This window comes from Branchiostoma floridae, chromosome 2 (genome assembly GCF_000003815.2).
Source record: "Branchiostoma floridae strain S238N-H82 chromosome 2, Bfl_VNyyK, whole genome shotgun sequence".
Lineage (NCBI taxonomy): Eukaryota > Metazoa > Chordata > Leptocardii > Amphioxiformes > Branchiostomatidae > Branchiostoma > Branchiostoma floridae.
The window spans coordinates 31,557,110-31,573,304 of NC_049980.1; the positions used below are offsets into that span (position 1 = coordinate 31,557,110).

Sequence of the window (16,195 nt, forward strand, 5' to 3'; positions counted from 1 at the left end):
GTACAGGTACAGGTACAGGTACACGCGGTTTAGGTACAGGTCCGGACCTGCACCTGTACCTAAAAAATTTTAAGTATATGTAGGTTAAGCATGTAGCTAACTGTCTTTTCTAGTGATAAATTGTTATCTATGTATGGGGAATTACATATTTGAATCTCAAAACAATATTTTTGGCAAGTTTTCTTAAGTTTCAATTGCAAGATTATCACCATTGTCATTGTTGATTTGGGATTTACTTGTCCAGCAGTCTTGAAAAGTAGTGTTTAGGTACAGGTACAGGTACACAGATGTTTAGGTCCGGACCTGTACCTAAACAATTTTTTACGGTACAGGTATGGGTATTTAGGTACACAGCCCTAATAGGGATAATATAACCCAAGGCATTTCACGTGATAAGGAGTGTAGCCGGCCAAGGGTGTTCGTTTTATGCCCAATGTTCAACTTCCCTTGGCCGGCTACACGCCTTTGTCAGCTTTTACTACTATTACTAACTTATGGCACCGTAGGATCTGCTTGGATATTACCGTACACCCCAAAAAACATCCCCTCAAACTTGAAGGACAGTGTTGATTTTCGATCTTTCAAGATCACAATTTGACGTCTAAATGAGACGACCTAAATTATTTTCTACACATTCCCTCGAGTAACATTCACCCCACCGCCCCCACATCTCCAATAACAAACGTACCATCCCCGCTGTCAACAGGCACTGATGGACACCAGATGTGAGAAACTTGTGGGTGAGAAATTCTTGGGCCGGGGCTGATGGAGGGGTTTCTGGCATACGGAACTCAGCTACGTTGTGTCATGTTGCATTGTCCAAAATGCTATATTTCTATACATACACAGGAATGCAGTTTAAACTCAGTGTCACTTCTTACACAGCCTACATTACTTCTCTTGAGTCCTGTTAAACTTAGTTTCTTAAGTTTGAAGAAATCAATAGCCCCCAAGCTACCCTTCTGGGTTTTAACCGTTCATCGTCCTGCACAAACAAAACACTAAAACCATCGCGAAATCGTTACTTCTAGTTCTGTACTTCGACATCGCTACACGACCTTACACAGAGTCGTCAACACTCCTTACCTGACAGTTATCTGCGATTAGAACAGCTCAAAACGGGAACTTGCGTCTCGAAAGGAAGACGAGAGAAGGTCTCCGGCGTCTTTTTCATACGCTCAGGAACGAACGGAAATGCGCTGAAGATGACCCGGAAAGACACTGCCGGGGTCAATTTGTTATACCTGATTACCCACAAGACACTGAAGATGACCGTCTACTGGTTACCACATGACGTCATGCCATGTACTCCTCACTGGCTCGTCACATGAACGAGTCGCGGGTCGCATTTTGCTGCATTTATGCGTTTCAACGGATGCACGGCTTTGTTTGTTTGTTTGTCGTAGTGTGTTTTCAGGTTCATATTTCTTCCAGCTGACCTGGGACCAAAGCGGCATGGTGTGATACATAAATTGGTGTATTAGTACTATTAGAGAGTGGTAACTTGCAGGATGGGAAGGCAGCATTGGACCGAATCAAAAATCATACCACATGTATCAACTATTGAGAAATGTAAGTAACTTCACTACGAATATTGCATATTGTAATCAAACGACCATGATCTATTACAAAGCTAAATCGGCTCGATGATGAAATTTATTGTGTTTTGGATGCGATTTCTTTCGATTTCACTACAAGGGAAACATGGAATGTTGAGCACTAATCCATTATCTTTTATGACTAACTCATTGATGCAAAATTACCTTCAATTGAATCTTCGTATATGCCATTATGAATCTATGAGACTATTCTGTATTCAACAGTACGAGACCCTCAGTTATCTTAAGTGTACGAATAGCATGATGTAGTTTTCCTTTTACATGGTTTCCTGCCAAAACATGCTAATATCTAGACATTGTACACTTAAGTAACCCCGTCTCTAATAAAATGATATTCCCGTCAGTGTTATAACAAAAAGAAAGTTTATTGTAACTGAACTTAACGAAATACATAGTAAATGAATAACATAAATGAATGTCACAGAAGGGTCATAAATGAACATAACAATGTACCTATGATCTCCACAGCTACCGTATTAGAACCCAATTAGCGGGTGTAACTGATTACATATAAACTGTAACATCAAACACCTGAACTGTAACAGAATACATAGCAACAAATGTAACAGAAGGGATCTATGGACAAAACACTACATATATCATCTCTACACACTATATACCATCTCTACAACTACCGTACTATAACTTTATTAGTAGGTCTAACTTACACAATAACATCTAAAAAAATGCATCAAAGCTGTTACCATCTGAAGAATATATAAAGTGTTATGAAAAGAAATAACTGGGTCTCTCTCTCTCTGGTCAGTAAGTCTACAAGGATATATAGAAGACCTACAAATACCACTACCTGTATCAATATAAAGGTCAGTATGTAACTACTGTATCTACAACTACAATGACAAACACTACTGATAGCTCTAAAATACTAAAACTAGATCCGTATTCCTGTAACAGATGAGACCTAAATATACATAACCCAGTGCCTATCATATCCGCGGCTAAAGTAACTTATATGAGGAGGAGACAAGGGGACCCAAAAACGCCAACAAGCCCCGGTTATGACATTGACATACTATGACATTGTGACTGATAAAAGAGAAAACATAACTAGAAAACAAGGTTTGTCTTTAAACTTCTACCATGATATACTTAAAGAACTAGAAAGGCCGACATTTGCTTGAGAGCAAATACAGCATATTTCAGCCATCTCCCTCCCCATGCAACAATAGGCTATTTCAAAATCACCCATTTGAAAAATCACTTTTACTAATGACGGTTTAACCCAAAAATGAGTCTTCCCAAATTCCCCCGTTCAAGAATGGACTCCAGTGCACCCTATGTGAATTTGCACAATAGACCAGTCCAGAAATACTCCCACTGAAACCTTGGCCTTTTGAATAAGAAACCAAATCCAAAATTGAATTTAGCAAAAAAGGTCCCAGTGCATGAAAAGGTATAATAGACCAGTCTAAAAACACTTCCAATAAAAATTGAATTTTGAATCATCACCCGTTCAAAACTGAGTTTGAAAAAAATCCCCCTTCCGTGTGCAAAAAATGGACTCTTCCATGTAAAGTAGAGCAGTCCAAAAATACATCCGCTAAATAGGACTTTGACATAATCACTGAAGTCCAAAAAATTGATTTTTAAAAAAGCCCCTCCATGCAAGAATGGACTCTTCCAGAACACCCATGTAAAACAAATTAGACCAGTCCAAAAATAACCCTACTGAAAGACTTTGACAAACTAGAAGTCACCAAAGTCCAAAATATGAATTTTGAAAAATCCCCCCTCCGTTCGAGAATAGACTCTTCCAGCACACATTCTGTAAAATTGCAAAATAGACCTGTCCAAAAATACATCCACTGAAAGACTCCACCAGTCCAATACTGAATTTAAAAAAAATGAACCCCTCCGTGTAAGAATGGACTCTTCCAGACAACACCGGGCTCGCTGATTGGCTGCCACCCCCTTCTTTAGGATATAGATTCAGGCTAAGTGATTGGTTACCTATCTAATTAGATTAAATAGACATATATGCCATTAGGTGCAATCTGCAGCTGGGGGTCAACGACCTTAAGGTCATTGACCCCTCTGGCTATTGGAAAATGACAAAAAAATCCCCAAATATATCATTTTGACGTAGTCTATGACAAAAATTATACATGTGTCATTTGAATAAATATCTAGTGCACCCTTATACCAAAATTTAGGTCATTTGGTTTTAAAACCAGAGCACAAGAGCCAAATGTGTACTTTTTGGTCATAAAATGGCCAAATAATCGCAAAATTAAGCATTTTGTTGTACTGTATGCCTCAAGTGTTATTGAATCCATGTGCACATATGTCTAGGGCACTCCTATACTAAATTTCAGGTCATCCGGTTCTAAAACCAAGGTACAGGAGCCAAAAGTGTCCTTTTTTGGTAAAAAAAAAATGACCAAAAAATCGCAAAAATAAGCATTTTGTTATACTGTACACCAAAACTGATATTGAATCTATATGGGGGAATTATCAAGGCACATCTGTGCCAAATTTCAGCTCATTTTGTTATAATACCAGGGTACAGGGGGCCCAAATATAGTTTTGGTCTTAAGATGACCAAAAAACCTTAATAAAATATAGACAGATATGGAAAAAATGAAAAAAAAACGTCCAAGGGTATTGGCCCACTCTACCCTTGTGCCAAATTTTAAGTCATTCGGTTTAGGAACAACGGAGATACCGTGTTCTGAAGATTTGACAGGAGAAAGAAAGAAGAAACATTACGGATACAATATATTTCACCATACCTATGGTATGGCTGAAATATAATAATCAATGGAGCCTCAATGGACATAGTGTAGTACACAACACATAGTGTAGTACACAACACTAATAGCAAATGTTAGCTTGTAGTATACCTTGCCGTCCAAAATGGTCACAACATACAACATTGTACCAAAGAAAATGAACTGAACTTGATAAACATTTTGGGCGTGATTATAATGTAAGCATCCAATTCTATGTCAATCTTCCTCAAGAATGTGTCAAATGTGTCTTCATGTGCTTCTTCAGGACATCCAGTCTACTGAACTGCTTGCTGCACTCCTCACACGTGTAAGGTTTCTCCCCAGTGTGGATTCGCATGTGTTTCTTTAGATTACCCATCTCACTGAACTCTCTGCTGCACCTCTCACACTTGTAGTGTTTCTCACCTGTGTGAGTCCGCATGTGGGTCTTTAGAGCACTCGGCTGACTGAACTGCTTACTGCACTCCTCACACTTGTAGGGTTTCTCCCCTGTATGAGTCTTCATGTGTTTCTTCAGAATATCCAGCCTACTGAACTGCCTGCTGCACTCCTCACACCTGTAGGGCTTCTCCCCTGTGTGAGTCCGCATATGTTTCTTTAAAACATCCAACTGAGTGAACTGCGTGCTGCACTCCTCACACCTGTAGGGCTTCTCCCCTGTGTGAGTCCGAATATGTTTATTTAGAACACCCAGCTCATTGAACTGCCTTTTGCACTCCTCACACCTGTAGGGTTTCTCCCCCGTGTGAGTCCGCATGTGATTCTTCAGATTACCCAGCTGACTGAATTGTCTGTTGCACTCCTCACACTTGTAGGGTTTCTCACCTGTGTGCATCCGCATGTGAACCTTCAGAGTACTCGTTGTACTAAAATGTTTGCTGCACTCCTCACATTTGTAGGGTTTCTCCCCTGTGTGAGTCTGCATGTGTCTTGTCAGACCACTCCGTGTGCTGAACTGCTTGCTGCACTCCTCACACCTATGAAGAATGTTGACAAACCCTCCAACTGAACCTCTGCTTACGTCATCACCTAGGCTCTTTGTTGTCGCCATTAGGTCACTTCTATAACTAGCGAAGACAAAAGTAGGAAAATTCAAAATCTGTTAATGGTATTTTATTCACACTTTTTACGTATTGAAGTTTGAATCATACAAAATGTTAGGACACCACCGCATCTGCTTGGAGTCATCCTGGCTATAAAACATGTGACTAAACAATTCAAATGTTGTCGTGTTTGTAGCCCACACACCTTTTGCACCACAAAATAATTCCTAAATTTGTCCAAATTTTGCAAGAATATGGGCCAGTCAGCTGGTGACAGGTAGATTTAGAGTCTGATCAGTCCTAGGGTACACACACACACACAAGCACTCACACATACACTCACAATTACAAGCAGTAGTGTGTCACTCACATAAACACACACATACACTTGCACACACACACCCACGTGATGTACACTCACATATACACAGATGTGCATGTACACACACACACCACGCACAAACACACAGTAGTGTGTCACATACACACACACACAAGATGCGCATACACACAGTGAGTAGTGTCACTCACACACACGAGACGTACACAAACGGACACGAGACATACACACACACACACGAGACGTACACACACACACACACGTGACATACACACATGCACACGAGACATACACACACACACACACACACGAGACGTACACACACACACACAAGAGACGTACACACACACACGAGGCATACACACACGCACACATGAGACGTACACACACACACGAGACGTACACACACACACACACGAGACGTACACACACACACACACACACACGAGACGTACACACACGCACACAAATACACACGTACACACAGATGCTCACATGCACGTACACACACACACTAGCTTACACAAATGCTCATACTGTACACATGTACAGACACACACACACAAACTCAGTTGGATTCTCCTTTCGATTCTTCACTCACTCACAAACACCTGCCTACAGTATTAGTTTGCATCACTTTCATAATTTTCATTGTAGCTTCCCAACAATAGATCCCCCACCCACCCACACACACGCCTTCCCAATCACACCATATATATATAGAGAGGAATCATTTGGTGATATAGGTAGGGATTAGGGCTGTGTACCTAAACAAATTTCAGGTACAGGTACAGGTACACGGGTTTAGGTACAGGTCCGGACCTGCACCTGTACCTACAAATTTTTAACCAAGTATATGTAGGTTAAGCATGTAGTCTTTTCTAGTGATAAATTGTTATCTATGTGTGGGGAATTACATATTTGAATCTCAAAACAATTTTTTTTGCAAGTTTTCTTAAGTTTCAATTGCAAGATTATCACCATTGTCATTGTTGATTTGGGATTTACTTGTCCAGCAGTCTTGAAAAGTAGTGTTTAGGTACAGGTACAGGTACACAGATGTTTAGGTCCGGACCTGTACCTAAACAATTTTTACGGTACAGGTACGGGTATTTAGGTACACAGCCCTAATAGGGATAATACAACCCAAGGCATTTCACGTGATAAGGAGTGTAGCCGGCCAAGGGGTGTTCGTTTAATGCCCCATGAACTTCCCTTGGCCGGCTACACGCCTTTGTCAGCTTTTACTACTATAACTAACTTATGGCACCGTAGGATCTGCTTGGAGATTACCGTACACCCCAAAAAACATCCCCTCAAACTTGAAGGACAGTGTTGATTTTTGATCAGAAAGAATTTAAGATCAGAATTTGACGTCTAAGTGAGACGACCTAAATCATTTTCTACACATTCCCTCCAGTAACATTCAACCCACAGCCCCCACATCTCCAATAACAAACGTACCATCCCTGGCTGTCAACAGGCACTGATGGACACCAGATGTGAGAAACTTGTGGGTGAGAAATTCTTGGGCCGGGCCGCTGGAGGGGTTTCTGGTATACGGAACTCACCTACGCTGTGTCTTTTTACATTGTCAAAAAGGCTATATATCTATCCATACAATGACTGCAGTTCAAACTACATGTCGTTTGTAACATAGGTTTGGTAGATCACTTCTGTTGAGTACTGGTCTGGTCAACTTTACAGATATTCAGTATCCCCCAAAATAGCCTTGTTTGTACCGCTCATGCATCGTCCTGCACAAACAAAACACTAAAACCATCGCGAAATCGTTACTTTTAGTTCTGTACTTCTATATCGCCACACAGCCTCACACAGAGAGTCATCAACACTCCTTACCTGACAGTTATCTGCGGTTAGAACAGCTCAGAACGGGAACTGGCGTCTCAAAAGGAAGACGGGATCGGAAGAAATTTTCCGGCGTCTTTTCCACACGATCAGGAACGAACGGAAATGCGCTGGAGATAACCCGGAAGTATACGGCTGGGGTCAACTTCCTGTACCTGATTACCCACAAGAAGCGGCAGATGACCGCCTAACTGTGACCACATGACGTCTTGCCATGCGAGTTTTCTATATACAATGTTTAAGAAAATGTTCAGTTTGTTTCTGCCCGCCATCCACCTGTCTTCATGACGTGTTCTCGAACAATGACCCGCCGGGAGACGTTCCATGGAGACGGCGGCCCCGGAGTCAACAGACGCCGCCAGACGCCGGAGAGAAAAGACGGTGAGAGACAGAGAGAGATGGCTTCCCTCGGGAAGCTGCTGAGCCGGGCGCTCTCCTTCCCGGCCCAGCTTCTCCCCGCCTCCCGGGCGCTCTCCTTCCCGGCACAGCTTCTCCCCGCCACCCGCCGCCTCCACATGCCGGCAGACGGGCCCGGCTGGGAATTCATCCAGGTAAAACTTTGGGTCGAATCATTTTCTTCTTCATTGCTACACTGTGGTCGGATGACCATCAAACGTTGGAAGCTTTGAAGTACTTTACCGTCACTCTTATCTTGCGCTCTTACATACAACTTTCTGACTTTGGACGTTTATTTAACATTAAAAGGACTTGGATGGCGGAGTTTATCGGGGGAAGCTTCACTGTTGTTTTCGTTAAGGTTTTCCCCCAATGCTTTGCTTCAACTGAAATCTGACAGCGGCATAGTACCTCGCTACTGAAGGTAACTCGTCAGGACGTTGATGATTGAACAAAGACCTGCTTTGATTTGCCTTACTCTCAAACTACCGACTACTCTTAAACTACTCTCAAATGTCTTCTGTTGTTTGTAGTCCATTTACCATGATCCGTAATGCACAAGCTTTCACTCACGAACCTAATCTTACTCATGGCACCACTTGATCCCGCCCCCTACCGGAGTGTGGGTGAAAGCTTGTACACCAGAAACAGCGAGAACCTTATGGTTTAATATTCAAATGCAATTCAATCCCTACAACTCGATACAAAATCGGAGATTTACTTCCGGAAGTTTTGAGCGACATGTTGGCATCCGTCTGTCTCGGAAGACAATGGTAAGGCGACCCGTCTGCCTGGCCTGTACTTCGGTTTTCAAGGTGAAGGAGGGGTGTGCAATTCCTTCTTCACCCTCTCGTCCACTGGCGCACTAAGTCCTGCAGGGCAAAGAATTGCGTGCAACGTGTAAGACGGCCCAATCAGATGCAGGTTTGTTGTTTGGAGTTTCCGTCTCCTGGGAGGACTTCCGACCAAGGATGCAAGGGGTTCCTCCTACCCCTGACTCTGTGTCATGAGCGACATACATCACTGGCATGAACAGGCAGAAGTAATTCAATACAAGCACGTCTAAATGGAAAAACGGTAGAATATATCAGTCACTAATGCATGTGGATCTCCTGGTTTAATCTACTGAGTTTTCACGATAGGAAAGGCCAGACGATATCTATTCCAATCGGTGTTGATATTTGTCAGAATTTTGACTTTCCGCTTCCGTCCGGAAGGGTTTGGGGAGGATGGCCGGTCAGCTCCCAACCGTGGACCCCCCGACCCCTGCCAGGAACATCTGCACCGATCGCGAGGGCTTGTCTGTCAACGCTGTGATCATCAAGGTAGGTATTCATTACTCTCCAAGCAGAGGTGGAGTCGCGTAGATATAGTAGTAGTCCAAAAATTACACCTGCGCTCATCTTACCTATACCTCCGCGACTCAACCTCTGCTTGGAGAGTAGGTTTTTATGCTTGTCAGTCAACGCTGTTGTCATCAAGATAGGTATTTATGCTAGTGTATGACATTATTCAATGTGACACGACCAGCCGCGAGAGAAACTGTGAAAACGGAAGAAATCTGCGTTTCGTAAGAAGAACGTCAAAGCATGATTGTATAAACATGTGGAAACAATCAACTCTGCCTGTTGGGCTGACTTCACATTCGAGCGGCCGATGTTCTAGAACACGCGTACATGTTATATCTGCCTATGTCAATTTATATACAACTCCTTTGATAAACGAGATAATATTATACTGTCCTGCAGCAGCACATAACGCTAGCCTGGTTGTTAATACTCTTATCATTTGTAAAATAGATTAGTTTCTTGGATTTGTAGTTACTAGCAACTCATGTAGTTAAACTGTTCTGAATTTATTGTATGTACAAGTTGCCACATATTGTATCCTTTACAGTAACAAATAAAGTAAAGGTATGTAATGTATTTCCGAAAACAGTGAGTGCTGTCGACTAAAAGCGTTTCCCCGAGAAAAAAAAGCTATCCGTGTGCATATACGTTTGTACATGCCAGAAAAATTACTCTGCTGCGTGGCAAAACTTTGCCTAGAATGATTCTGGTCATTACAAGTGGACTCTCCAAGCAGATGTCTGTTTCCGCTTTGCCTCAAAGTCTTTTATGGCGTTGATGCGCGCCCTTCTCTGTTTTGAGAAAGAAAACATGTTATATACAATGAATAAAAAGAAAGGCAGGAAAGACGCCGAAATCGTACAGCTACTTGATGATTACGATAATAGTACAAAAGATTAACCGGGTTTTAGTTACATAAACTTTGCTGTGTCCTTACAGGCCGCTCTGGACAACATCGAAGCACTGGACGTGACAGATGAACCGCCTGCTTCATCGCTCCTGTTGATGGAACACGCAGAGGTTTTCGGGGCGTCAGCACCAGCTACCTGGGGCCTCAAGGTAAGGAACGCGCGCTCGTGAGTGTGTGTGCGCGCGTGTGTGTATGTGTGTGAGCGTAAGTGTATGCTTGTACGCGCGCGCGTATGCGTGTGTGACTATGAGTGTATGTGTGTGATTGTGCGCGTTTGTGTGTGTGTGTGCATTTGTATTTATGTGCATGTGTGTGTATCTTTGTGTGAGCATGTGTGTGTGTGTGTGTGTGCATGCATTTATGTATGTGTGTACATGTTTGTGTGTGTGTGAGTCTGTTGACGTGTGTGCGCCCGCGAGTGTGTGTGTGTGTGTGTGTGTGTGTGTGTGTGTGTGTGCGCGCGCGCGCTCGCGCGCGTGTGAGCGTGTGTGTGAGTGTGTGTATGTGTTCATTCAGTTTTTCGTCGTCTTTCCCTTTTGTTTGAAACTCCTTTTCACCATAGCCAGTCTCCCCCTCCCCAGAGCCAGCCGTCCCGACAACTCCCCACCAGCTGGACTTTCAGGGGCGGAAGGCTGCCGGTGAAGAGTGCCTAACTTGGTGACTACAGCACACGGTTGATTATCTTCAGGTTACCGACACTTTACATCAAGTATCCAGTATGTCCCATCAACATCGGACAGCACTACAGAAGAGGCTTATTGACACGTGTGTATGAGAATAGCAGTATCTATGCCGAAAGGGGAATATGTATGTCCTAATGTAATGGTGATAGGTCGGAAATTTCTTCAAAGTATAAAACATTTGTACATTTTTCTCAATCAATACCAAGCCGACACACCTGGATATTTCATCTATAGACAGCTCCAAAAGGCCACAGCGGTATTGCAGCACCTGAACAGAATTAGTGTGTAGACATAAATTTATATACCATGAAGACCATACCCATACCACCAGGCCAAGAGATCTACATATTCTCATGTAGACAGCCAGTAGCTCACTTTTTTTTGCGGGGGGGGGGGGGGGGGAATCCAAATATGACAGTATTTTGCAGGACAGTTTTTAACTTAATACAGTGTATGAAATTGATAAAGTGTTGATTTAGACCGGACCGAACCCGCCGGACGCCAAACTCTTCTCCAGCCGTTTGTGTCCCCAGTCGGGAATAAAGACCGACCAACAAGGGTACAGCGGACAGGCACGCCCCCTAGCGGACAGACTCTCCGCCTGCTGTGGCGATGGGATCTTTAATTTATTGTTTATTTTACTAAAATTAGATCCTACATTGCTAAAGATTGTATCTTTTTTAATTGATCGTACATTTTATTACGTGCTTTATTTATCAAACGTTCTTAGATAGATGATTTGTTATTGTGTGGGTGGAAGAACGACGGAAATGTGAAATTTTCAGAATTTTTCTTTGATCTAATTTTGCACGGTGGGGTTGTATACCTAACATGTTTCGTGACCGGACCCGGTTTCTCTTATTATCTTTTGGCTATACATGTAGCCAACAGACTTTTACAAACAGTAAATTGGCGGCACTCTACGACGATTACATATTTTAATCGTCAAACGTATTTTGTGAGCAGAAAATTATGATTTTATTACAATGATTTTCTTATTCCATCATTTAATCTAAAAACCTGACGTTTTGCTAATTTTTAAGTATAAGCTGACAACATTGTCATCTACCAGACAATATCATTTATCTGGTTTTCATTAGATTTATTTTGTTCAGGTGTCCCAGATGTTCAGGTCCTGTACCTGAACAATCCTGCGGGTACCGGTACAGGTCAGCTACTAGGTACACAGCCCCGGTACTCAGAGTACCCTGGTGTGCCACTCGTCCTCCCGAAAGGGCCCGCTGAAAAGAAGGGGGGGGGGGGGTCTCAGATGTCAGTCGGCTGTTCCAAATTAGGCCCTCCTCCGGATTGGTTTGAGGCTCCGAGCTGCGGACATCAGTCGGACATTGGGCTCCAAAGTCGGTCTGTTGTTCGCTGTGACTCTTCTATCCCCCCCCCCCTATCCTCTACCCTCCTCTGTCTACTGTTTGTGTCTCTTCTATCCCGTCTCTTTCTGCTGTCAGTGCCTCTCATGTCTCATTTCTATCTTCTATCCTCCTCTATTTGTTACTTCTACCCCCTCTATATCCTCTACCGCCCTCTGCCTGCTGTTTATGTCTCTTCTATCCACTCTCTATCCTCTACGTATACCCTCCTCTGTCTGCTGTTTGTGTCTCTTATATTCCCTCCCTATCCTCTACCCTCTTCTGTCTGCTGTTTGTGTCTCTTATATTCCCTCCCTACTAGTACTCTAGCTTCCTCTGTCTGCTGGATCTATCCCATCCCCTCTCTACCCTCTCCTATCTGCTCAGCGGTTCGCTGTCTCACACACAGCACACGCACCCCAACATACATAAGCACACATACAGGCACATAGGCACACACACACACACACACACACACATATATACACACACACACACACACACACAGAGGCACAGACACACCCATACACATCAAACACACACACACACACACACACACACACACACATACATACATACACAGATATAACACATAAAACACATAGACAGTACATGTCACAAGCAGGATACACACCACTCACATAGGCACATAAATACACTCATATCACACACACATACACACACACACAAACACACACATTACACACAGGGCACACGTAACACGCAGGGCACACATCACTTTTCTTTTTGTTTCTTTGTTTTTGTGTTTGTTGTCTGGGCTTTGAGTCAACCCGGGGGAGGACAACGACAAGCTGCTTCCCAGCCGATAGACCTGTGGCCAGGCGAGCCCTCGGGAGGACTAGTGACACACCAGGGTTGGACTAGTGACACACCAGGGTTGGACTAGTGACACACCAGGGTTGGACTAGTGACACACCAGGGTTAGACGGGCTTTGTGCAGTTATATTATCCATCTGGGTGGGATTGAACTGGTCAGATGGATTGAATATATAGATATGCATTTTAGCTTTTCAAATTCAAATTTGAATTTATATCTTTAATTTTCAATTTTTTTAGATAATTGAAGTCTGTCTTTGGACTTTTTGCCATGTTTTCTCCATTTTTCTTGATTCTGCCAGGATTTTAGCCAACGCTTTTTAGGCAGTTAAAGCTTTTCAAATATTTGAAAAGAAATGTTACGAAAAAAACGAAAGTCAGAGTAGTTGGAATGTCTCTCCGCTGTATCCTTGTTGATCTGCTACTTTTCTGACTGGGGAGATGAGAGGCTGAAGGGGTACTTGGCTTTCCACTAGGTTCGGTCCACTTCTGTCAACATCTTAAGGAAATTTCAAATAATATTATATGATAACACACTTTCCTGTGTCTGAAAATTACCTAGTAATCTTTTCTTCAGAAAGTTACTCTTTATAATCACTTATGCCAAAAACAGCCTGTCATATTTTATTGCTCTGTATTGAACTAACCTCTGTACAGCCTCTTGTCGCCACTTAAAGTGATACTGTAACTATAGGCAAAAACACAAACGTTTTTATCATTTTGTCTCACAAATGCTCTCATTGTGCAAGAGCGTGAGTTTTCTGCCAAAGTGAATGCTGTGGTGTGAATTAAAGACCGAGAGTTTTCTGTATTAGCTTTTACGCCTTTGTCTTTCCAAGACTCTGAATATAGACAAGCTGCAAAATCACATATCATATATTTGTATTGTGTTCCTCCGGATGTGTAATCACTGCATTATTGCCCTGCATTGAGCCAACCTCTGTACAGCCTTTTGGCGCCACTTAAAGTGATACTGTAACTATAGGAAAAAAAAACATCATTTTGTCTTACAGACGCAAATGCTCGCATTGTGCAATAGCATCTTTCACAAAGTTGTCTGGCCTACTGAATATCATGGCGTGAATGAAAGATCGAGAATTTTATGTATTTGTCTTTCCAAGACTCTTCATGTAGACGTGCTGCAAAAATCTCATATTGTAGAATCATATCATATCATAGGTTTTGTGTAAGAAATGCCAGAATTCCTTTAAGATCTACGCAATTTTGGTCCGTCTACACTTGTTGTATTTTTTTTTCTGCCTGCCAAACTCTCTCTCATTGGGTGCAGTTTTTCCATTATCCAAAGGGTTTATGCATCTGTGTGAATAAAGACATTATAACCGGTAACCTGTGTGTTTGTCGTCTGTTTCAACCCAATATGCAATGTAATAGCGTTAAGAGTCCTGCTGCTGCCCACTGTAGTCTGGCTAAAATCGCGCCCCTGGCGGCCGGCCTAATTACATAATGCTACAACGTTAAGAGTCCTGCTGCTGTTCACTGAAGATCAGACATGTCGTGCAGAAGCCAGTCAGTTAACACTCGTTCTCATTGAAATGTCGAAAATGGCCTTTTTTTGGTCGAAAAATAAATAGGCTTTATTTTCGGTGAAAACTACCTGGTTGTTTAGGAAAATTCCTCTTTTAACCAAAGCCAAAAAATGGCAACGTATTAGTTTCGGTCCCATTGGTAATGCATTACAGGGCAGGTAACAAACGTTACCAGTAACGTTTCTTACAACAGTAGACTTTACTCTGTTTTCTTCGAAAGGGCTTACCTTATTGACTACATCATTTAGCTATAAGTGGACGTCATTAGAGGCATTTAAAAAGTGGGCAGATTTTTTACACCTGGTCAAGTAGAAAGGTTAGACAGCATCGAACAATGGTAACAGCCGACACTAAACAGAGACGGGGGCCGATACGGATACCGCCTGCATTTATGATTCGTTACTCGAGTCACGTGTCTCTAAGTCAGGTCATCAGAGTAAGTGAATCATCACTCCTGAAGAAGGTCGACGGAAGTGCGACTGAAAATTCGAGGTAAGCAAATTTTGGTGTTGTATGACAGTGGAAAATCTTCAATAGTGACCTTTTCCTTCTTTCATCCGTTTTTTTATGGACCGACCTTTCTCGAATTCTTATGGCCTTTGATTTTGCTTTCAGAGTCTGTTATTTAGGGGCATGTTATGTACATGGCATAAGATTTCTTTCTAAATATGGTATGAATAAGACCCGCAACTATATCCCCCGAGTGAAAAGTCATCATGACGCCATCTGGCCACCAGTAGAGGGTCAGCTCACCTCCTTGGTGGTAACAGAACACAATTTTTGGCCTATGAAGTTTTCTATAGTTAAGGACAACAAGGTGACTCCTTTTTACCCCTACGTCGTTGATATTCTGTGGGCTTGTGGGTAATCAAGTACAGTAGACACCAACTAATTGCATCACGGCCATTGGAATTTTCATAAAATCCTGGAAACACAAATCATTTCCATTCACTCCATTGTGAATAGAGTGGCATAATCGCATCATCCATGACCATGATGTCATACATCGAACATTTGGGTAGAATATCGTCAGGTCACATCGCAGAGGGTCTGCATGCCTTTTTCCGTTAAGCGTTACGAGCCATTTTAATTCACCGTTAATCGTTACCGACCCGCTCTAATTCAACGTTAACCGTTATCGGTATATTCTTCGTGAAGCGTTATTGGTCGTTTTAATTCAACGTTAATCGTTATTTGTTATCCCGAATTCACCGTTAAGCGTTACCAAGAAATTCTTCGTAACCCGTTATACACACGAAGTCTAATGCCAGATAGAACCTCTGAGAATGCAGGAAATGGCGTTTCAAAGGGTCCATATTTCAAAATTTCTCCGAGCCTCCCGGCCTTCGGCTCTGGACAGGGTAAAATATGTTGCGGAAGCGTTGCCCTCAAAAACTTTATCACTCATACAGATTTCAGTGTCAAGCTTAGTTTCGGGCAAAAAGTACTCCTAGAATGCAGAAAATGAGGTTTCTCCCTTGCGAC

At 42.5% G+C, this 16,195-nt stretch overlaps 3 protein-coding genes across 3 annotated transcripts in view; 1 reads left to right on the forward strand and 2 right to left on the reverse strand.

Annotated features, from left to right (window-relative positions):
* The window catches only part of LOC118409175 (zinc finger protein 845-like), an 8,998-nt gene extending 3,563 nt beyond the window's left edge, over window positions 1-5,435 (reverse strand). The window contains exon 1 of the mRNA XM_035810044.1: window positions 4,606-5,435. Within this exon, the coding sequence (XP_035665937.1) occupies window positions 4,606-5,423 (818 nt within the window). The 5' untranslated portion in view covers window positions 5,424-5,435. The remainder of the gene's footprint in view (window positions 1-4,605) is intronic.
* Window positions 1-7,731, reverse strand: part of LOC118409578 (zinc finger protein 436-like) — a 39,147-nt gene extending 31,416 nt beyond the window's left edge. The window contains exon 1 of the mRNA XM_035810695.1: window positions 7,616-7,731. The gene's annotated coding sequence lies outside the window, so the exon portion shown is untranslated. The remainder of the gene's footprint in view (window positions 1-7,615) is intronic.
* Window positions 7,732-7,893: 162 nt separating this feature from the next.
* On the forward strand, window positions 7,894-11,336 carry LOC118409579. Its single transcript, XM_035810696.1, has 4 exons — window positions 7,894-8,175; window positions 9,238-9,345; window positions 10,309-10,428; window positions 10,861-11,336. The coding sequence occupies exons 1-4, from the start codon at window positions 7,909-7,911 to the stop codon at window positions 10,930-10,932; spliced, it is 567 nt and encodes a 188-aa protein (XP_035666589.1). The 5' UTR covers window positions 7,894-7,908; the 3' UTR covers window positions 10,933-11,336.
* Window positions 11,337-16,195: the final 4,859 nt, after the last annotated feature.